Source organism: Pipistrellus kuhlii, unplaced genomic scaffold, assembly GCF_014108245.1.
Source record: "Pipistrellus kuhlii isolate mPipKuh1 unplaced genomic scaffold, mPipKuh1.p scaffold_m20_p_6, whole genome shotgun sequence".
NCBI lineage: Eukaryota > Metazoa > Chordata > Mammalia > Chiroptera > Vespertilionidae > Pipistrellus > Pipistrellus kuhlii.
In genome coordinates this window covers 52850048-52872168 of record NW_023425562.1, presented here as the reverse complement: position 1 = coordinate 52872168, position 22121 = coordinate 52850048, and the positions used below count along the sequence as shown (strand labels likewise).

Here is a 22121-nt window from a genome sequence, read left to right as displayed (position 1 = left end):
CAAAGCTCCTAGCAGCCTGTAGGTGCTCAATAAATAGTTCCCCAAGGAGCCCTGGATCAGCCCAAAGTGGAAATGGGGCGAAAAAGAAAATATGAGTTGGGGCACAAAAACTAGGTAGAGGAAATAAATACAAACAGGAATTACAATAAAGTTAAATTCACCTACTAAACGAATCTTAGATTGGGTTAAAACCAGATACGCCTAAAGAGATATAGTTCTCTTCACTTGACCCATCCTTCCAATCCCAAAGGTTTGCCTGCAGCCTTTATAACTCCACACTGCAGACGACCCCGTGTCTCCCCCCCCCCCAATCGCCATTTATCCTCCCTATACCCTCTTCTACCTCCACCCCTTCCCCTCAATCCCATGTCTTCATCAGCACAATTATTACCCCTTGCTCATGGCATACATTGTTGGCTGTGGCTTATCTATGTAATAAAGGCTCAAAATTATTTTAGGCACCAAAATTTTTATTTATCTACCTTCTTGCTCTAACATTATATAAACATAAACAAAATTTATCTTTTTGACCCAGGGTTGTGATAGGAACCATTACAAAGTGGTGGAAGATCTATGCCTGCTTTTAAGATCCTCTGGCCCCTCTCAACCTCTGGCTGTCACTTCTCTGTCCCTTCTCGGCTATCCCATAACAGTGTATTTTATAACCCCTGTAAAACGGGCTGAAAGTACCAACCTCATTGTTCTGAGGTATAAGAGAATGCCCAGCACTAAGCCAGGCTCTCAGGAGCATTTGAACTCCGAACAATTCCTCCCCACCCATTGATATAGCTCCTTCTCATTTAACATGGGCTGAGGAAGCAGTGAACCCGACAATCAAGAATATGGGCACAACATCCATAGGGCAGGTGAGGGCTTAGGTAGTAAAGTGCACAGGTGTTATGCCATCACTTCCAACTTCCAGCCTAAGGAAGGACTGAGCAGCTCTAAAACCCCTGAGCCATGGTTCCCTGTGGGATCTCCCATGTACCTCCCACTGTGACCAGGGCTTGAGGAGGGGCTTCTCAATTCCCTCTCCCACACAAGGAACAGTATGAGGGATATAGCGGAGGCCAAAGACTGAGTGACCAGCTCCAGGGAATCGATGGGGGACATTAACAAATCATTCTCAAAATTGGTGCCATTTGCTCTTGAGGAGAAGAGGAGACCTGGGCAAGGACAGCAGCTAGAAGGCAAAAGGGCAAGTCTGATTCTCAGTAACGGTAGTGATCGGCCTTGAAGGGGCCATCACGGGGCAGGCCCAGATACTGGGCCTGCTTCTCCGACAGCTTGGTCAGTTTCACATTCAGCTTTCGCAGGTGGGCTTCAGCTACTGCTTCATCCAACTGGGGAGAAACACAGGAAGACGTGGAGTCAGTACCATGCTCTGGAACCTCTTACCTGCATCCAGCTGCCAATGGAGGCAAGAACTATTGTGTTGGGGTACCGTATGGCCTGCCAGGCGTTACACATATTACCTCATCCTATCTTCAGACAGACTCAGTGGGTGTGTTGTTTTTGATTGCCCAGCTCCCCTTCCTCAAGAGGGAACCATGCCACATTCTCCCCTCCAAGTAACCTGGTGGGACCATCAATTATATCTCCTTTCCCACCTTCCACCAACCCAAGTAGCTAACCAAAATGCCTCTCTGGAATCTGCCTAAGGACAAAACATTTCCATAACAGGTAGAGACAGGATCTCTCCAATTTCAATGGGATTTCTAAACAGGGAGGGTATCAGTCTCAGTTTGCTAGTGGTAAGTCTATTGACAAGTGAAGTGAATGTAAAAAAAAAAGTCAACACAGCCGGGACCGGTTTGGCTCAATGGATAGAGTGTCGGCTTGGGGACTGAAGGGTCCCGGGTTTGATTCCGGTCAAGGGCATGTACCTTGGTTGCGGGCATATCTCCAGTAGGGAGTGTGCAAGAGGCAGCTGATTGATGACTCTCTCTCATCGATGTTTCTAACTCTCTCTCTCCCTTCCTCTCTGTATAAAATCAATAAAATATATTAAAAAAAACAAAAACAAAAGTCAACACAGAGCTCTAATAATACTGAATCCCCGGGTCCACTGTCTGAATCTTGACTCCTCCTTTATACAGGGTCGGACAAAAGTAGGTTTATAGTTGTGAGTACACAAAAGAGAGTTAATTCTATATTATCAGTTACTATTGTATTATTTTTCATTTGGAAAACTGTAAACTTACTTTTGCACCACTTTTTGTTCAGCCAACAGTTTCTTTTTAGATTAAATTGGTTGTGGCTGTTTTAAAGTATGTCCTTAAATTCTTTGTAGAAATTCATAATACTCCTTTCGGGAGGTGGCGCCTAATTGTTCACCCTTGAGTGACTCACTTGTAATAGAAAAAAGCAGAAGTGATGGTATATGACTTGGAGACTAGGTTCTAAAAGACACTGCAGCTTCTTCCTTTGCTCTCCTGGACCACCCTCTGGGGCAAAGCCAGCTGCCATCTCCTGAGGACACTTAAGTGGCCCTATGGAGATTCCAATGTGACTAGGAACTGAGACCTCCTGCTAACAGTGAAGTGGATCTTCCAGCCCATCTAGCCTTCAGATAGCACTGCAACCTCATGAAGGACCTCAAATCAAACACCCCACTAAGGTGCTCTCCAATTCCTGAACCACAAAAAAACTAAAATAATAAGTGTTTACTGTTTTAAACCATAAGTTTTGGGGTTAAATTGTTACATAGCAATATATAATACACCAGTTTAAAAAGGGTTTCTACCATGTGCAACCAAAGGATCTTGACTAATAAAAAATTGCCATCCTCCTTTCACAAATGTAGAAATCGAGGCTCAGAACGGTGAAATGACTTGCCCAAGGTCACAAGGCTAGTTATTTATAGAGCTAGGATTTGAACCCAAGTCTATCTGGCTCTAAAACCCCAAAACTTATCTCAAACATCTCAACTTATGGCCTCCAAGGCATCTTTGAAGATGTGGAACAGAAACTAAGGAAAACAGACGCTGGGGTTAATAGATAAGGCCAATTTTTAAATCTGACCAATGCTGAAATGCATAAGGAAGTCTGAAAAGGGCCCTTAGAGAAAGGTGAACTCTCAGTGTGCAGTGTCACTTTCTCAGCTTCCTGCTCTGGGTAAGGCCTGTCTATCCCTAATGCCCCAAGTCCCACCACATGATGACACAACAGTCCTGGACTACAGCCCAGCCCCTACAACTTTTACATGTCCAAGTGGTTTCATAACCATTGTCTCACTAGAGCCTCACAAATTCCCTTAAGGAGGGCAGTATTTACTCTTTTATTTATCAGAAGAAGAAACTGGAGAGAGGTAGGCAAGGCATGAGTAGAGCCCAGCTCCAAATCCATGTTAATTCTGGAAGCAGAATGAAGGTCTCACTCTCAGAGTACACCCTGACTACTTCCTTCACTTGGCCTGACCTAACCCTGAATACACTTCTTCCTTCTCCTTCAACCCACACCCAGAAGGCAGTGTGTCATATTAACTTGGACAGACAGTAGAGCTGGATTCTACTCCTGGCCCAATACTTGACAACTGTGGGAACAAATCATTTTCTGAACCTTAGAGTCCTCATTTGTAGGATGTATCTCTCATGGCTACCACAAAGATCAATCCTACAGTTCTTGGTGCAAGTAGATACCTTAATAAATGGTGGCTGCTCTCTCTGTCTTTGTCCATACACCACATGTGTGTGAGGCATGAAGCCAAGGATGACCTCCATCCATTTCTTGGCTGTGATGAAGGAGGTAAGGATAAGGCCATGTGCTGGGATAGGAGATGAGATCTTTAACTTTTTACTTCTAACCCTGACCTCATTTTACGGCCTGTCCAATTTCTCACCATCAACCATATTTATTCCAACTGGGATCAGATGGAGGTCAAATCACTTTTTAAACCCCATAACAAGGCTGGGATCTGGCAGGCTGCATAGATGAAGGCCCTTAAGGGTAAAAACATCTGATCCAAGGGAAGTATCCAAGAAAGACTAGGTGGAGAGGAGCTGGCTGGCTCTGGAGGCAGACGCTCTGGGGGCAGGCGCCCCAGGCCTTAGAGGACCCCCAGGCCTCTTCCTACTTCACTTGGCAGAACCAACCTTTCAAGGGGTGGAGAAATGGTATGGAGACTTCATCAAAGCTTCCTCAGTATCAAATGCTAGACGAGCAAGAGTTACTCTTAGGGAAACTGAGGCCCAGAGAGGCTAAGTGGCAAAGCCAAGTTCAACCATGACACTGCGGGGGGGGGGGTGGGGGGGAGGCTGGACTAAAACAGCAATTCTGATCCTTGGGGGTATGTACATTGCATAGGGTGTTAGGATAAGCATTGGGTTTGATATGAGAAGACCTCCTTGTCCTGATTACCCTGATCACACTCCCATAGCATGTCAGATGCTACATATACTCAGAGTGTTAGTGGTATCATTGCATTCCAAAGCCACAATCCTTCAGTCTGCAGGCTGCATTTTTGGCTTACAGACATGTCCAAGTTGATCCACCTGATTATTTTTAAAAACTGTTAACAAGTTGCCTATATTTAAAAATTGAATATTTCATACAAAGATCTTAACATCTGGCTTCTCTTAAAATGTCAGGAGCCCTGGTCCAATGGCCTGGTTCCAGGTTAATGACAGCTGGCCCCTCACTGGGGCGTGTGCTCCTCTGTTAGTCTCCACCCAGCCCAACTCACTCTTTACCTGCCCAATCCCTGTGGGCACATGGGTTTGTGACCCCTGGTATAAGGAAATCCTCACAATCCTTAACGGCAGTAGTATTACCTTCATTTTACAGAGGAGGAAATAGAAGCACAAAGAAGTTGGGTAACTTGCCCCAGTTATACAGCTGCTAAGTGGTAAGGCTTAGACTCAAATCTGGGTGGGTCTCACCATAAAGCCCATGCTCTCCTTATCACCCAGTAGAGAATGGGAGTCATTCTCTACTTTGGGCCTGAGTTTCCTCCTCGGCCAAATGAAGAAAATGCTTTCTGCCCTGTGGACCTCTCAGGTGAACTCTGGCAAGTCCTGTGTGGGGAGCCCAGGGTTGGATGTATGACCCTTGGCCTGGGTTGGAGGTGGGTACCCACCTTCTTGGGCAGGAAATGGACCCCAACGGGGTACTTGTCTGGATGGGTCCACAGTTCAATCTGCGCCAGCACCTGGTTGGTGAAGGAGTTGCTCATCACGAAGCTGGGGTGACCCATCGCACAGCCCAGGTTGACCAGCCGGCCCTCGGCCAGCACGATGATTCGGCGCCCGTTCTTCAGCCGGTAGCGGTCCACCTGCAAGTGGTCAGAGTAGCAGTGAAGGCTGGTAACACTCCTAATGTCCACCCTTGCCTCATCCTACCCTCTTGCCCAGCAGGCCTGCCTGCCTCCAACAGCACCTGTGAGGGCTTAGGCTACCCTAGAACAACCTCTAGCACAGCCATGGCACACTCAATTAATAGTAATAGACAATATTTATCAAGCAGCTCTGAGCTACACACCTTACAGATCTGCTGTGAGAATTTAGTGAACTAACACATGTAAAGCACTTGACACATGGCTTGGCACATACTAAGTACTCAGTAAGTATTAGGTAATGTTGTTATTATTACTCTTATTGGCATGTACCCTGAACTAAGAGCATACACATAAATATGTAACTGTATGTATATATATATACACATGCGACTAATAACCACCCTATGATTTAAGTACTACTATTATCCCCATTTCACAGATAAAGAAACTAAAGTTCAAAGGGTTAAACTGCCCAGAGCCACATACTAATAAGTAGCTGCAATTTGAGCGTGGACAGTCTGAGGACAGATCCCATGTTCTTAATCACCATACTCAGTAAAAGCTGAATGGAGTGGTGGTAAACCTTGGCTGCACATCAGAATCATCGTGGGACCTTTGGAAAATGGGTGCCATGCCGAACTCCAAGATGCTGATTTAAGTAGCTCTGAAACCAGGCCCCGTTCCTCCCATCCTGTTGCCCAGGTTGCCAGAGCTTCCTCCTCAGCCCTCCTCTGGCCAGTCCATGAGCTTGCCCCCTCAGCCCTCCATCTGAGACCCTGTTGGAAGGGCTGGGGCTCCGCACCTGGGGCTTGATGTTCACTTTCTCCACAGCGTTATCATTCAGCCACTTGACATCAATCTCCACGTCAAAGTGTCCAATGTTACATACGATGGCGTCATCCTTCATCTGCTCGAAGTGCCTAAGGGAAGCCCAAATCCATGGGAGACCATCAGGAAGGAAGAGCAGCCCCAACCCAGCCCCTTCTCTCGCTCCCCAGGATCCCTACCTGCCAAGGATGATGTCGATACAGCCTGTGGTGGTGACAAATATGTTGCCCTCCTGACAAGCCTCGTCCATGGTAGTCACCTCATAGCCTGTGCAGACAGTGGCCACGGGTCATCCAAGGTGGCCTTGCCTCTCCTCTGGCCCCAGTGACTGACAGCCAACCCTCGCCCTATCGTACCCTCCATGGCAGCCTGCAGTGCATTGATGGGGTCAATCTCGGTGATGATGACTCGGGCCCCAAAACCCCTCAGGGCCTGGGCACAACCCTTGCCCACGTCGCCATATCCCGCTACCACCGCCACCTTGCCCGCAATCATCACGTCTGTGGCCCGCTTGATGCCATCTATGAGGGACTCCCGGCAGCCATAGAGGTTGTCAAATTTGCTCTGAAAGGAGAGGGGGTATGGGGGCAATGGGAGCAAGCAAGGCCCTACGGCTCAGACCCACTCTCAGCATCTTGGCCTGATGGACCTTGGGCTGATCATCCATGACTTTTCTCCACCAGCTAATGCCCTCATATGCTTCTCACCCTGCTTTCTGCCCTCTGGGCTACCCTGCAATCAGCCCTAAGACCTTGCTAGCCTTTCTCTGCTGGTCCAGAAGGCTTCTCCAGGATCAATTACTAAAAGAGATTGCCCAAAGAATCTGCTTCACTCTAAAGCTCCTGATGCCCAGCTCTCACTGTATAGTTCCTCACCTCTTTAATGCACTCATTACCCTCAGTCTGCAGTCTCCTCCCTCCCCTCAAATGAGGCCTTCAAGTCCCTATCTGCAGCCTTCCTCAGGGGCCTATTCCCAAGCTGCACTGGGAGCCAACAGCTGGAACTGTCACTGCCCCAAGGCTCACCTTTGTGACGGAGTCATTGACGTTGATGGCAGGAACCTTCAGGACCCCGTTGGCCATCATCTTGTACAGGTTGTGGACCCCGGTTGTGGTCTCCTCGGAGAGGCCTCGGATACCTGAACAAGAAAGGAAGGGGTAAGCCTCAGGCCAGGAAGGGGCTACCTAAGGGGTTGGCTGAGGGGGGGAGTGTTTGAGGGTGGCTCTGGAATGAAGCTCAAGGGCCTATTACATGAACTCACTCAAATTCTTCATCTTTGTCCCCCCTCACCCCAGCCACTCCTCTCTCTGGGTTCACACCTCTGTGACTGATATCACAGTCTACCCAATCATCCAGGCCACTCCATTCCACTGGCACTGTCCTTGTCCCTGCCACCATATTCACCTGGCCTCCCAGCCACAACCCATCCTCCACACAGCAGGTGTTTTGAACATGTACATTTTCAGAGAAATCTTTTCAAAACCCTCCAATTATTTCCATTTGCTCTCAGGATCAAGCTAAATTCTTTTCTCTTAACCTATTCACACTCATAAATCTGGCCTTTACTAGAGCTTTGGCCGCTCCTTTAATACACCCTCTCCCAGGGATGGAAGCTAAGCTACCAACCAGGCTGGCTTCTTTCTGTTTTCTGGAGTCAGTCAGTCCTTTCCTCCCTCAACCCACTTTCCTCTCTACCCTGCTTTAAAAAATCTGACTCATTCGCAGACCTGGCTTATGCTTGCTCTTAGGTCATCTCAGCCAGACCGCCCCCTCCCCCCAGCCACCCTGGCAGAATTCAGGTCAGGCCCCAGCACGCCTGCAGGAACCTGCCATCCTCCCATCTTCCACAGAATCTGCTGCTTGAGGTGCTGGGAATCCTACCAGCCTGCTGCTTTCATATGGGCAAGCAGGCTCCATCCTAACCTGGTTAGGGTTAGGGTTAGGATGGAGCCTGTTAGGATGGAGCCTAGCCCTAACCCTAACCCTAACCCTAACCATCCAGGTTGCCAGCAAGCACCAAGCCCACCCACCCATCCACCCTACTCACCCGACAAGAGCTGTGGATACTTGGTGTGGATGAGGTTGGTGAGATCGCCGCCGTCGTCCAGAATCATGTTGAGAGGCCCATCCTTGAAGTACAGAGTTTGCTCAATGCACCACAGGTACTCCTCATCTGTTTCACCCTTCCAGGCATACACTGGAGGGTGAATGGCACATCAGTGTCTGCTTCCCCACTGGAACCTGCTCTAACAAACTTCCTGGGCAGAGCAACAACTATCTCCTTCCTATTCCCATGCCCAGCACTCCCAGCCCCGTTGAAAACTCAGCGGTAATTAAGAACACAACTTGGAGCCACAGAAACTTGAGTTCAAATCCTGGCTCTGCACTTGCCAGCTGTGTGACTGGGTAAATCACTTCTCTGAGCCTCAGTTTCCTCATCTGTAAATGAATTAAGTGAGCAGGAGGCCAGATACAGGTAAGTGGAATGAATTATTTACTCTCCTACTCCCTTCTGTCTAGGCCCCAAGGATAGGGGCATCAACACATAATGACCAGTGCTGGGACGAGGTGCTGCAGAGGCAAGGAACCACGTTCATGTGGACCCACAAGGCAAGATCCAAGAATTGTTCTGCTCTAAAAAGACTTGAGGGCCCAGCAGACTCTGTGGTGGGTGGTGCCAGGCAAAGTCTGGCCAAAAAATTACTAACAGCAGTTACGTATAGTGCTTTTTCTGTGCCAGCCATTAGCTCTAGTCCAGGCTCCTCCTATCAGATGATATGACTGAGACACATATGCGGGGCTCCCATGAACCACCTATGAGGAAAGACCACTGGCCAAGCAGGGCAGGCTGTTTCTCTATCTGAGGCAGACAACAGTCTTAAAGACAAAGAATTTCCCAGAAAAGGCCACGAAGCCCAACCATGGCTGAGGAATGGGAGACATGCCTATCCAGCCCTGGTCAGTCACTGGAGGGCTCCTCCTGACCCTCTCCCCCGCACCTGAGGCTCATGAATGTCCTACGTAATCACCATCAGAGCTAACCACTCCCCTCCACAGGCCGAGGCTGAACATGCCATTTCTCCAGCAGCTTATGAAAGCTCTGCCTCTGGTGTTTGGTCCTTCTACAGACCTAGGCACTAAATCTCTAGAGCTCTTTTTCTGACCAGTATTCCTCCCGATTCTTTTTGGAAACAGACCCACATCCATCCCTTTAAAAAAAAAAAAAAAAAAAAAAGGTTTTTAATGATTTTTAGAGAGAGGAAAGAAAAAGGAGAAAGACATCGATCAGCTGCCTCCTACACATCACCCACTGGGGATCAAGCCCACAACCCAGGCATGCGCCCTGACAGGGAATCAAACCTTCTTGGTGCATGGGTTGATGCTCAACCACTGAGCTATACTGGCCAGGCCCTTCATCCTCTCTTTTCCTTTTCCTCCAGATCCTTTTTTTAAGGAACTTCCCCTCCTCCATACCAAGTAGTTCCCAAACACAAGATCCTGTCCTTGATCACAAGATAAGCTGGGACACTAAGTATCTCCCATAGACTTTTAGATGGCAACACAATAAAAGAGCTTTCTTATGGGTCACTACGCTAGGATTGTGTGGCCATGACTCCTCTCCACAGCCGCGGGAAGTCTGTCACTGTAGGAGCCAGGAAGAAACATGGAGAAGCAAGAGCCCCTTCATGCATTCCCACACCCCCCAGCAGCAAGCAGGACTCACCCGGAATGCCGGCCTTGGCAATGGCAGCTGCTGCGTGGTCCTGGGTGGAGAAGATGTTGCAGCTGGACCACTGCACCTAGAAGGGCCAGTAAGAGAGGGCTGTGTGGGCACCGCAACACCAGGGTCATTGGACAGGGACAGGAAAAAGCCCTGGAGCTGAAGGTGAGAAGCTTACTGTATGATCTAGGCCCAGCCAGCTCCGTGACCATAGAGTGGTGGACCTGGCAAGACCTAACTTTTATTTTAAAACAGCACTCTGTGGAAGAGAAAGGGCTCCACAAGAAAGCAAGGAGAGGAGTGATGAAGCTGTTAAGAGGTCAAGCAAGAGGTGGAACAGTAGCAGCGGAAGGGATAATAGGTATCTTCTGAAGGCTGAGCTGAACTGATTTGCTGTAGAATTAGTTGTTGGAGTGAGAGACAAAGTAGAGTCAGGGATGATACCAGGTTCTTGAACTAAGAAAACCTGGAGGGCTGAATTTCCATCTGCTTATGTGAAGAAGACTGTAGAAGGGTTGTGGGAAGGACCCACAAGAATCATGAGTTTGTTTGCATATGTTGAGGTTGTTATATGTCTATTAGATCTCCAAGTGGAGATGGCACATCAGCTGCTGAGTTGAGGGTGGAGGTGGAGGAAAATCTAGACTGGTACATTTACCCGAGAGTCATCACCATGTGGATAGTATTTAAAGCTATAAATCAGAGTGTGAATGTTTAAAAGAAATACAAGGACTGAGTCTAATGTAGTCTGTTTGTTTGGGCTGCTCTCCTGCCCTCTTTTAGAGAAGCACTATCTTCTTCCAAGACTCCTAAAGAAGTTAGAAGAGCTGTCAATCAGGTATATATGACCCAGGCTGAACCAATCAGAGCACATCATCCTTCCGGCAGCCATGATTGGCCCAGGGCAGGCACATGACCCTAAGAGGGCCAATGAGAGCTGGACACTGGGGCTGAATTTTTCTACCAGAGCTCCTTAGGCAGGAGGATGTGAGTTGAGGGCAATTGAATGCTATCTTCCCAGCCAGAAAAAAATATGCACACCAGTCACCACAAAAATGACGGCACTGTGACAAGGCTGCTGCCCCAGCTGGGCCCTGAGGGGGCAAACCACACTGGTTTTCCCACTTCACACAGAATAGCTGCAGAGCTTACCTCAGCACCCAGGGCAACAAGGGTCTCAATGAGAACGGCTGTCTCAACGGTCATGTGCAGGCAGCCGGCGATGCGGGCACCCTTCAGCGGCTTGGAAGCCGAGTACATCTCCCGCATGCGCATCAGGCCCGGCATCTCATTCTCCGCAATGTCCAGGGCCTTGCGTCCCCAGGCGGCCAGGCTGATGTCAGCTGCAAAGGCAGAATGAATGGGAGTCCCATGAGTGGTTCATCCCACCAACCAGGAAGCACGCCACTGGTCACTCATCCACGTGTGGACTTGAAACTTTAGGCTGAGCAATCTGGTCACTGACTCTCACTCACTCAATAAGAATTTATGGAGCTGAGGCAGTCAAAAGAGAAAAGCATGGTCCCTACCTAACTTCAACTTATCTTTTTTATATATTTTTTTTTTATTGTTTTTTTACAGAGAGGAAGGGAGAGGGATAGAGAGCTAGAAACATCGATGAGAGAGAAACATCGACCAGCTGCCTCTTGCACACCCCCTAACGGGGATGTGCCCGCAACCAATGTACATGCCCTTGACCGGAATCGAACCTGGGGCCTTTCAGTTTGCAGACCGACGCTCTATCTACTGAGCCAAACCGGTTTCGGCACTTCAATTTATAATCTCATGGGAGAGTACATTTAATCAAAGAATTGCACAAGTATGTATAAATAACACAGGTAAGTGACCCCTTGAAAAACAGCTGTCAGCCTATATAGATGTATATATACTTCCCACTACCTTTTCTGCTGCCACCTAACTTCCTCTTTCCCTAAAGATTTTAGCTCCTGGTTGACTGTCTATCTTCCAAGTAATAGTCTTGCTAACATCATATTCATAAATGATTCTATTAAACCTTGGATTTGGCAGCTCTTGGATTTTCCTTAAGATATGAAAAGGCTTCTCCTCCCCCCGCCGGATGTTTCCACCTGGAGAGAATTCATTGTGTGACACTTTGGCTCTTTGCCCCAGGGGAGGTGGAGTGACTTGTCTGATTAGTAAACTTCGGAGGAATAAATTGGGCATGTGCAGTTCAGCTCTCCCTTTTGTATTTTCTTTTTTTTTAAATATTTAAAACAAAAAGATTTTTATTGATATTTACAAAGAGAGAAAGTGAGGGGGAGAGAAACAGATGTGAGAGAGAACATTGGTTGCTGCCTCCTGCACTGACTGGGATCAAAGTGGCAACCTTCCGGTGCACGGGAAGATGCCCAGTGAACTAAGCCACACTAAACTGGCGCAGCTCTCCCTTTTGCAAGCAAACAGTAGCCACCCTGCTTGCAGGAAGCATGTTCTATACCGAGACCTACCAGGCTCACCTTGCCTGTAATGGATATGTAACTGAATTTGGGGGTTCAGTTAACAAGTACACATGAACCTCCTTGTTCTTCAATGCTAATCTACATCCTCTGGCTTCAATGTTAGTAATGAAAGTTATATTTTGGCTTCTATCTGTCACCCCAAATGTCTCAAATTTGTCCAAATTCTCAGGCAGGAAAAAAGAATACTATTATGAGCTCTCTCACTATCTCAATATTTTTCTAAGCATCTCACCCTCCCTACCCACGCCACACTAGCCCATTCCGAAGGTCAGTAGTCCCTTCCCTTGTAAGTTATCTGTCGTGCTTATAAACCTCTCTTGGAAAATCAGATTCAATAGATCTAGAATGGGGCCTGGGACTGCTGGTGATTATTATATTTAGGGAAGCTCAGATCCTGTCAATTACCCAAGGGGGTAATAACAAATAATAAACTGACTACGTCAGACTGCTTCCTGCTGTACAATTCAAAGATGAAATATTCCTTCTACTGGGCCTCAACACACACACCCTCCCCCTCTCATTACCCCTACTCACCCTGCCACCTTGGCAGCCCATCACCAATGATACTCCCCCAGGAAATACCGATTTCAAGCAAATGACTGTGACTATGTCCCATCTTTCCAGTCTTCTCCCTCTACAGCCCCAACTCTAGTAAGGCTGCAGCCAGTCAGGTCTGAGCCTCTAATGCATTAATCCTACCAGTTCCCACTGCCCCTCATAGTTTGCCTTCAAGTTCTCAATTTCTTCCTCCCACATTTTAAGATTCTGCTGTCCTTCCTACCCTTCTGACCTCTGATAACTCATGGCAAAACTGCACCATCGTTAAACCCAATCCTCCACTCCACCTAAACCAGCGGGAGAAAAACCCCAACCACACTAAAAGGTCTCATTTACTAAGACACAAATTCAAGAAACAGGCCAGCAATCCTATTACATTTTCTTAGTAGATTTACTCTCAACTAATGACTTCACTTCACGATTCACTGAAAATTCAGAACGAGGCCACTTTTCCTCCACGGAATCCGCTAATCCTCAAGTGTAGCTACAGACGAGGCATTCTTTTGTTACACAATACATGAGTTGTCTCTGCTCTGTGGAGCCTGATCCCCTGTCCTCTGGCATCCTTGAGACTTCAATTCCATGGATACTGCCCTTCTCAAGGTCTCTCAAGACCAGCCTGATTCCCACATCTGATAGTCAATTATCTATGTTCACGCTTCTCCTGCAGCACTGATCCCACTAATTACTCCTTCCTTCTGAAACCCTTTCTTTGTTTGGCTTCTATAACAGTCCTGTGTTTTCCTTACTACTTTTCTGGCTTCTATTCCTGTAAGTGACTAATGTTTGGAAGCCCTCAGGATTCCATCTTCTCCCTTTTCCTTTAAATACAGTCTCTGCAGCAGTGACTCCCACGCATTTATCTCCAGCCCAACTTCTCCCAATTACGAGACTCCTACAATCCAATTGCCTGCTGAATAGCTCCACTTAGATGCACAACTGGATCTATTATGTGTCAAGCTGAACCCTCGTGTCTCCTTACCTTTCCAATTTTCCCATTTTAGGAAACAGCCACTCCTTACAAAAATTTTCTTGGTTCTTTTCCACTTTCACTCTCTTCCAACCTATCAGCATATTGTTGGCTCAAAATCACAAATATATAAGCAATCCAACCATATCTTACTACCTTGGATCACTGAAGAAGCCTCTGCACTGGTCTACTATTCTCCCCACAGAAGCTACAAGATACTTTATAAAATTTAAGTTATAGTACCTCCACTCTTCTGCTAAAGTAAAAAATAAACCTCCAATGGCTTCCCCTTATCTTCTCTATATAAAAGCCTAATATGCTAAGTGTCGATCTTTGGACCATTTGCTATGACATGCACTAACCATCAAGGGGCAGACACTCCGACTGGTAGGTTAGCTTGCTGCTGGGATCTGGCCAATCAGGACTGGGCAAGACAGGCCAGACATCCCTGAAGCCCTCCCACAATCCCTTCCCTACCTCTAAAATAGTTCTTGTAATTAATTTCCTTTCAGTGTGCATGAATCCGTGCACTGGGCCTCTACTTCGTTAATAAAATACTAACTTCTCACGTGGCCTGAGGGCCCTACCCCCTTGATTGCCCACCCTTGTTCTTCCCCTCCCTAGCTTCTCAACCACATATATCTGCTTACTGTTGGTCTTCAGACAATCTGAACATTCCCTCCTCAGGGCTTTAACCCAAGGAGCTCTCTTAGCCTGCATGTTCCTCCCCAAGCATCTGATACAGACCCGGAAAACAGTAGGTGCTCAACAAAAGCCTGGAAACAGGAAAGAACTTGGTATATTTCTATTGGAGGGATGGAATGCACCAGGATGACTCTAGTAGAGGGAGTATGATAAATCAGGATCTTATTCCCAGTAAGGTGGCAAGACTAGAGTTTTAAGGGGAAGTATCATGACCAGTTTATCTTTTGAAAAGACCCCTTTGGCCCAGTCAGCATGGCTCAATGGTGAGCATCAACCTATGAATGAGGTCAGTTTGATTCCGGGTCAGAGTACATGACCAGGTTGTGGGGCGTGCAGGAAGCAGCAGCTAATCAATGATTTTTCTCTCATCATTGATGTTTCTCTCTCTCCCCCTTTCTGTCTGAAATCAATAAAAATCTTTTTTAAAAAGGAAAGACCCCCCTTTGCCAAAACCGGTTTGGCTCAGTGGATAGAGCATTGGTCTGCGGATTGAAAGGTCCCAGGTTCGATTCCGGTCAAGGGCATGTACCTTGGTTGTGGGCACATCCCCAGTAGGGGGTGTGCAAGAGGCAGCTGATCGATGTTTCTCTCTCATCAATGTTTCTAACTCTATCCCTCTCTCTTCTTCTCTGTAAAAAAATCAATAAAAATATATTTAAAAAAAAAAAAAAAAAAAAAGACCCCTTTGATGGCTGAATGTATATGTGGAGCAAGAGACCCAGGGAAACCTGTGAGGAGAGTGACCAGAACTGGGGTGGTGGCAGTGCAGACAAAGAAGTGGGCGGAACTCCTCACTTACAAAATGGAGACAATACATTAAATGTATGCATGTCTGCCCCAACCTCATCCTTGAGTCACCTTTGTATGTCCAGTGCCAAGCAGGGCCTGGCACAGAGAAGAGTTCAGCAAATGTTTACCAACCATATCTGTTGTTAGGACTGAATGAGAGAAAGTCAATGAAAGGAGCTGGCACAAGACGGGTGGCAAAAAAGAAACAAATCTAGCCGGGACCGGTTTGGCTCAGTGGATAGAGCGTCGGCCTGCGGACTGAAAGGTCCTGGGTTCGATTCCGGGCAAGGGCATGTACCTTGGTTGCGGGCACATCCCCAGTAGGGGGTGTGCAAGAGGCAGCTGATCGATGATTCTCTCTCATCGATGTTTCTAACTCTCTCTCCGTTCCTCTCTGTGAAAAATCAATAAAATATATATTAAAAAAAAAACAAAAAACAAATCTAAACCCAGTACAACTCCCAGCATCTACCAACGAGAAAAGGACCCAGAAAGGGGTTTGCCCAGGTTCCACAGCCAGTCAGTGGCAGAGGAGGGGCTGGTGGCCAGAAAGAGCTAGCGCCAGAGGCCTTCTCAAGGCTCCTGAGGCCCAGCAGTAATGAACAATGGGTTCTGTCCTAGCCGGCTAAGCTCCACCCACTCTATCACCTGTCCCTTAGCTAAAAATAACACCACCATCCTCATGGCAGCTGTGCCAGCCCGAGTTTTCCCTCAACTCCAAAGGCACAGGAAGGTCTGGTGCTCCAGGCTCTGAGGCTTTTGGTCCTACGGGAACTGAGAACTTGAAGTTGCAGGGACACCTCTTGGCCAGGACAAGCCAAGAGGAATAGCAAGATCCTCTCAGAGCCTCACTTTCTCCATCTGTAAAGTGGGAATAATCATCCCCAACCTTGCTGAGTCCTGAGGATTAAAGATGTCATATGGACAAAGGCTAGCACAATATGCTCTCCTCGATGGGGGCTTCCTCCCTCCATCCCAGCCAAGCTCCTTCACTTCCAAATGTCGCCTTATCTCTTCCCACAAAACCCAGTGCCCTCAACCTCGACCCACTGATCTCTCCATAGCATGACAAGCCTCTACCCAACTCTGTCAGTATCGTTACCTTGACTTAACCTTTCTGGGCCTCAGTTTCATCACCCATAAAATGGGGACATCTACTCCGGCCATTACTTCATAATCTACTACTGATAAGCTACTACAATTGACCCTTGAACAACACAAGGGTTAGGGGCAATGACCCCACTCACTCAAAAATCTACGCAAGCCCAGCCCGTGTGGCTCAATGGTTAAGCATCAGCCCATGAACCAAGAGGTCACCAGTCCAATTCCAGGTCAGGCCACATGCCGGCTGCAGGCTTGATCCCAGTAAGGGGATGTACAGGAGGCAGCTGATAGATGTTTCTCTCTCTCTATCTCTCTTCCTTCCCTTCTCTAAAAATCAATTAAAACCTATCTTTGTTATAGGCTCAATCCCTAGTAGAGAATGGGCAGGAGGCAGTTAATCATTATTGATGTTTCTCTCTCTCTCTCTCTCAAATCAATAAAAATATATATATTTTAATTTGCCTTCAAAAAAAAAATCTGTGCAAGGAAGGAGCTCTTGTATTTCTCTGAATAATGTGAAGACTTATGATTTCAGGATGATTGACCTGCTCAGTAACACACAAGTTCCAAATAAAGATTTTGCGTTAAAGTAAACAAACAAAACAAAAAAACAAACAATTAATTTGTTTTTTTAAATCTGGCCCTGTCTGGTGTGACTCAATAGGCTGGACATCATCCTGTGCGCCAAAAGGTCATAGGCTGATTCTCAGGGCACAGGCCCAAGTTCCAGGTTTGATCCCTGGTCAGCCTGCATGTGGGAGGCAGGCAAGCAATTTCTTTCTCTTTCTCTGCCTTCCCTCCCCCTAAAATCATAACATATAAATAAATAAAATATATAATTTTTAACTTTTTAAAAAATATATTTTACTGATTTTTTACAGAGAGGAAGGGAGAGAGAGAGCTAGAAACGTCGATGAGAGAGAAATATCGACCAGCTGCCTCTTGCACACCCCCCTCTGGGGATGCGCCTGCAACCAAGGTACATGCCCTTGACCGGAATCAAACCCAGGACCTTTCAGTCCACAGGCCGACGCTCTACCACTGAGCGTTTCGGCAAATATATAATTTTTAATCCCTCCAAAACTTCAGTCATCCTTGGTATCCATAGGGGATTGGTTCCAGGACCCACCCATGAGGATACCAAAATCCATGGATGCTCCAGTCCCTCATGGAAAATGGCATAGAACTGCCAGAACTGCCCTCCCCAGAGAGCTCCTTATACACCAAGGTTTTGGGTTCGATCCCTGGTCAGGGCATGTACAGAAGCAACCAATGAGTGCACAAATCAGTGGAACAACAAATTAATTTTTCTCTCTCCCTAAAAAACAAACAAAAATTTTTAACCTTTAGCCGAAGCTGGTTTGGCTCAGCGGTGGAGCGTCAGTCTGAGGACTGAAGGGTCCCGGGTTCGATTCCGGTCAAGGGCATGTACATTGGTTGCGGGCACATCCCCAGTGGGAGGTGTGCAAGAAGCAGCTGGTCGATGTTTCTCTCTCATCGACGTTTCTGGCTCTCTATTTTCTCTCCCTTCCTCTCTGTAAAAAATCAATAAAATATATTTAAAAAAAAAAAATTTAACCTTTAAAAAACAATTAAATGGGTCCTAAACGGTTTGGCTCAGTGGATAGAGCATCAGCCCGAAAACTCAAGGATCCCAGGTTTGATTCCGGTCAAGGGCATATACCTTGGTTGCCTGGTTGCTGGCACATCCCCAGTAGGGGGTGTTCAGGAGGCAGGTGATCGATGTTACTCTCTCATTGATATTTCTAACTTTCTATCTCTCTCCCTTCCTCTCTGTAAAAAAATCAATAAAATATATTAAAAATAAATAAAAATAATTAAATGGGATAGAATAATGCATATGGCCCTCCACATAAGCAGATTCAACCAACTACTGATGGAAAAGACCACAGATGTGAAATCTAGAGACATGAAGGGCAAACTTTATTGGAAAAAGCCACATATAATGGAGTCATGTTGTTCAAAGGTCAACTGTTATTTCACAGAATTTCTGCAAGTCATTTTCTGTTGCAGCCTCAGTTGTTTTCTCTGTATACTATAATGGGATCCAACCCACCTCTTGATTATTCTATAAACACATGCAAATCAGCAGATACACAGCAAAAGCTCCAGAAATGTTGATGCCTCTCTCCAGGTTTAATGGTGTCCTGAAATTTACTTCAAAAACGGCAAGCCAGCATGTACTGTTTTTTTTCAAAGAACATGAGTTGTTCAAATGTTCTCTGACATACGGTGGTGAGGTGTGCTCAGAGGACTACAGTGCCTGGGTTCATATCCTGCTCCACTTGGTCTCCCAGCTGTCAGAAGGCAGGCTCCCTTTATTTCAAGTGTCTTAGTACACTCATTGTAAAATGAGAAAGTGAAAACCGTGTGAATAAAATGAATTCATCTAGGATAAAGATAAAATCCCCTAGTAAACGCCCAACATATTTAAACTATCAGTATATCATCTTCAATCCATAGGGCAGCAAGAATTGTTCTAACCTCTGAAAAACAATTTTTCTTTGAGATTCTCTGCAGGACTGTCCCTGTTGGCCAGGCGGGTGACCCCAGGGGTTGAGTAACAAGCCCAAAGTCCCCTGTGAAGGTACAGTGCCGACCTTGGCCTCGCTCTCAGGGCCTCGCCTCCCACGCCTATTGGGGGGCTCCAGTTCCCTCGCCTTCCCTGCAGGGAGCTCAGAGAAGGGCCGGCACTTGTCCGGGACCACCCAGCTGGCCAAAGAGCTGGCCCCGGCTCCGGCAGCGGGATCTGGACCTCCCACCGGAGGTCCTGGCAGGTGCCAGCACCCCCAGGCCACGGCCAGGTGCGCACTTCCCGCCAGACCCAGCGGGCTCGGGGCGAAACGTGCCTCCTGTTGCAGGCTCCGCAGTCCACGCCGCAGCACCGGGCCTCGCGGGGAATGCCGGAACTCGTAGTCCGCGGCCACCCCCGGACAACCCGCCCGCCGTCGCGCGAGAACTCCAACCCCCAGGCGGCCTCGCGCGGCCAGGAACGCGCGGAGCCAGCGATTCAAGGGGGTCCTCAGCGCCTCGCGTCGGCACCCCAGCCGTCGCCGGCACAGGTCCCCCTGCCCCCCCCCAAACAGACAAGGAGCAGAAGCGGCCTGCTTCGTGTCCTGGAACTCACCGACTTTGTAGGGCAGTTTGTCCGTCATGCTAACGGCAACTCCGTGCGGAGTGATGGACACAGGCGAAAGGGGCCGGGCCACGTACTGGGAACCGGAACGGGGCGGGCAACCACGGGAAGGGATCAGCTCCCGGCGCCGGCGCCTTTAAATATCTCCCCCTTATTTGCATATTCATGCTCTCGCTAGGGCTGAGCCAAGGGGGCGGGGCCCGGTGCGCAGGGGCGGGACTAGGGTGCATTTGGGCCTCTCCTGAGCAGAGGACAGGTTTCAACCCCTGTGAGTCCGAAAGGAGCTGGGGAGAGGCCTGAGGGCAAATGAGAGATTGCTCTTGGCTTCGTTAAGCCGGGGAATCGATGTCAAAGCCGAGTGGGACTGAAATTCCAACCAGTTCATTTCCCCGCGCCTCAGTTTCCTCATCTGTACAATGTGCGGGATGGTATCTACCTCACAGATTATAAGTAAAGTTTGCACTAGGTCAGTTACTTAGAACCCCAGACCTTCCGCCCTCTCCTAACCTGACCACACTCTCCTTAGGTAAGTTTAGGTAAGTGTGTATGCATTTTTATACTTTTAACACATATGTAAAAATTATTAAATAACTTAGTAGAATTCTTTGTGTTTAAAACCTTTGATATAAGTGGTAGCGCACTGTACTGGCTGAACCCAGCAGATTCAGCCTGTCTCACCAATGGGCCCGTGGCTTCCAATTTGCTGACTCTCCTCCAACTGTTCCTTTTCCGGCCTTAACAACTTCCTCCTTCACTGGCGCCTTTAAGTGTTGATGTTCCGTTTTCCTCTTATTTTGCTCCATCTTCCTGGGCCATCTCACCCACGCTTACGGCTGTTGTGACCACATATCTCCAGGTGATTCATGGAATAAAACAGTCTTTCCCCAGGAGCCACCTGTTTCCCTTCCTAGTCACGTGCCTCTTCCCCCCAGCCCTGGAATTATCGTTACAGTGAATTTTGTCTTAATCATTTATTTGCTTTTAATTTAATTTAATTTTTTAAGTATATTTTATTGGTTTATTGTTGTTTTTACAGAGAGGGATAGAGAGTTAGAAACATCAATCAGCAGCTTCCTACACACCCCCCACTGGGGATGTGCCCACAACCAAGGTACATGCCCTTGACCGGAATCGAACCTGGGACCCTCCAGTCTGCAGTCCGATGCTCTATCCACTGAGCCAAACCGGTTAGGGCTTATTTGCTTTTCTTAATGAGTCTTGACCATCGGTAAACAATACATTCTTGCTGGGACCGGTTAGTCTTTTTGTAAATGAAATCATACTACATCTATTCTGCAACTTGCTTTCCTCTCTCAATATTGCTTTTGAGAGTCATTTGTGTAGATCTTGAAAGCTGTGGTTCATTTATTTTCATTGCTGTATAATCCATTCATTTTATTATTTTTAAATATGTTTTTTATTATTTTGATTTCATAGAGGAAGAGAGACAGAAACATCAATGATGAGAGAGAATCATCAATCAGCTGCCTCCTGCATGCCCCCTACTTGGGATCGAGCCCACAACCTGGGCATGTGCCCTTGACCGGAATCAAACCCAGGACCCTTCAGTCTGCAGGCCAACAGGCTATCCACTGAGCCAAACCAGCTAGGGCTATTCATTTTTTTATTGATAGACTTTGAGTTGTTCATGTATGCCCATTTAAAAATAGGTGGTCTGAAAAAAATAATAATAATAAAAATAAATAAATAAAATAAAAAGAGGTGGTTTGAGCCCTGGCTGGATAGCTTAGTTGGTTAGAGTGTCGACCCAATAAACCTATGTTGCAAGTTTGTACCCTGGTCAGGGCACATACAAGAATCAACAAGTGAATGCATAAGTAAGTAGAATAACAAATCGATGTTTCTGTGTGTGTGTGTGTGTGTGTGTGTGTGTATGTGTGTGTATCTTGTATTCTCTCTCCTTTTCTCTCTCAAGTAATTTTTTTTTAATTTTTAAAAAAAAGTAGGTGGTTTGCTTTTTCTTTTTAGTTAATAGGAATTCTTTATGTATTCTGGATACTATCCCTTGCTAATTATGTGTGCTGCAAATATCTTCTCCAGGTATGTGATTTGTCTTCTCACCCTTTCTATGTTTTTCTTTTTAATTTATGTTTTTATTATTATTGTAGAGAGAGAAAGGGAGTGAGAGAGAAAAACATCAATTCATTGTTCCACTTATTGAACTTACTAGAACTTCCAATACTATCTATATACATAAAAGCCTAATATGCGAAGTATCCCCTCAGGAGTTCAGCTAGGAGAACTGGAGTTCCATCACTCACTAGGACGTGTGCTCAGCACCAGGGGGTGGAGGGCACTGAGGGAGTGAAGAAACAGGGAGGCGGGGAGGCAGGGGAAACTGCATGGTGGGGGCATGTGGTCAGCAAGGAAGGAGGAGGTGGGGAGGTGGGGAGCCTTATCAGCTGATCACTGGCCAGGCCTAGGGCCCCTACCCATGCACAGATTTCATGCACCGGGCCTCTAGTGTCGAAGAAGAGTGGTGAGAGCAGACATCCTTGCCTTGTTCTTGGGAC

General features: G+C 47.1%; 1 protein-coding gene across 1 annotated transcript; it reads right to left on the bottom strand.

Annotated features, from left to right (window-relative positions):
* Positions 1 to 452: 452 nt before the first annotated feature.
* AHCY (adenosylhomocysteinase) lies at positions 453 to 19731 on the bottom strand. The gene is made up of 10 exons (XM_036419776.2): positions 19579 to 19731; positions 10977 to 11167; positions 9828 to 9903; positions 8151 to 8300; positions 7129 to 7241; positions 6460 to 6667; positions 6283 to 6370; positions 6078 to 6195; positions 5078 to 5272; positions 453 to 1343 (listed from the first exon to the last, which is right to left on the bottom strand). Exons 1-10 carry the CDS (start codon positions 19604 to 19606, stop codon positions 1212 to 1214), a joined length of 1299 nt encoding a protein of 432 aa, XP_036275669.1. The 5' UTR covers positions 19607 to 19731; the 3' UTR covers positions 453 to 1211.
* Between the last annotated feature and the right edge of the window lie 2390 nt (positions 19732 to 22121).

What these genes read in the sequence shown, in the direction of transcription:
- AHCY (XM_036419776.2), bottom strand. Translation starts at nt 19,606, where the DNA reads ATGACGGACAAACTGCCCTACAAAGTCG. An exon ending in GTATCCACAGCTCTTGTCGG is followed by an intron (nt 7,242 to 8,150) that starts GTGAGTAGGGTG and finishes TTTCTTGTTCAG; the next exon opens with GTATCCGAGGCCTCTCCGAG. An exon ending in ACTGCAGGCTGCCATGGAGG is followed by an intron (nt 6,371 to 6,459) that starts GTACGATAGGGC and finishes CTGTCTGCACAG; the next exon opens with GCTATGAGGTGACTACCATG.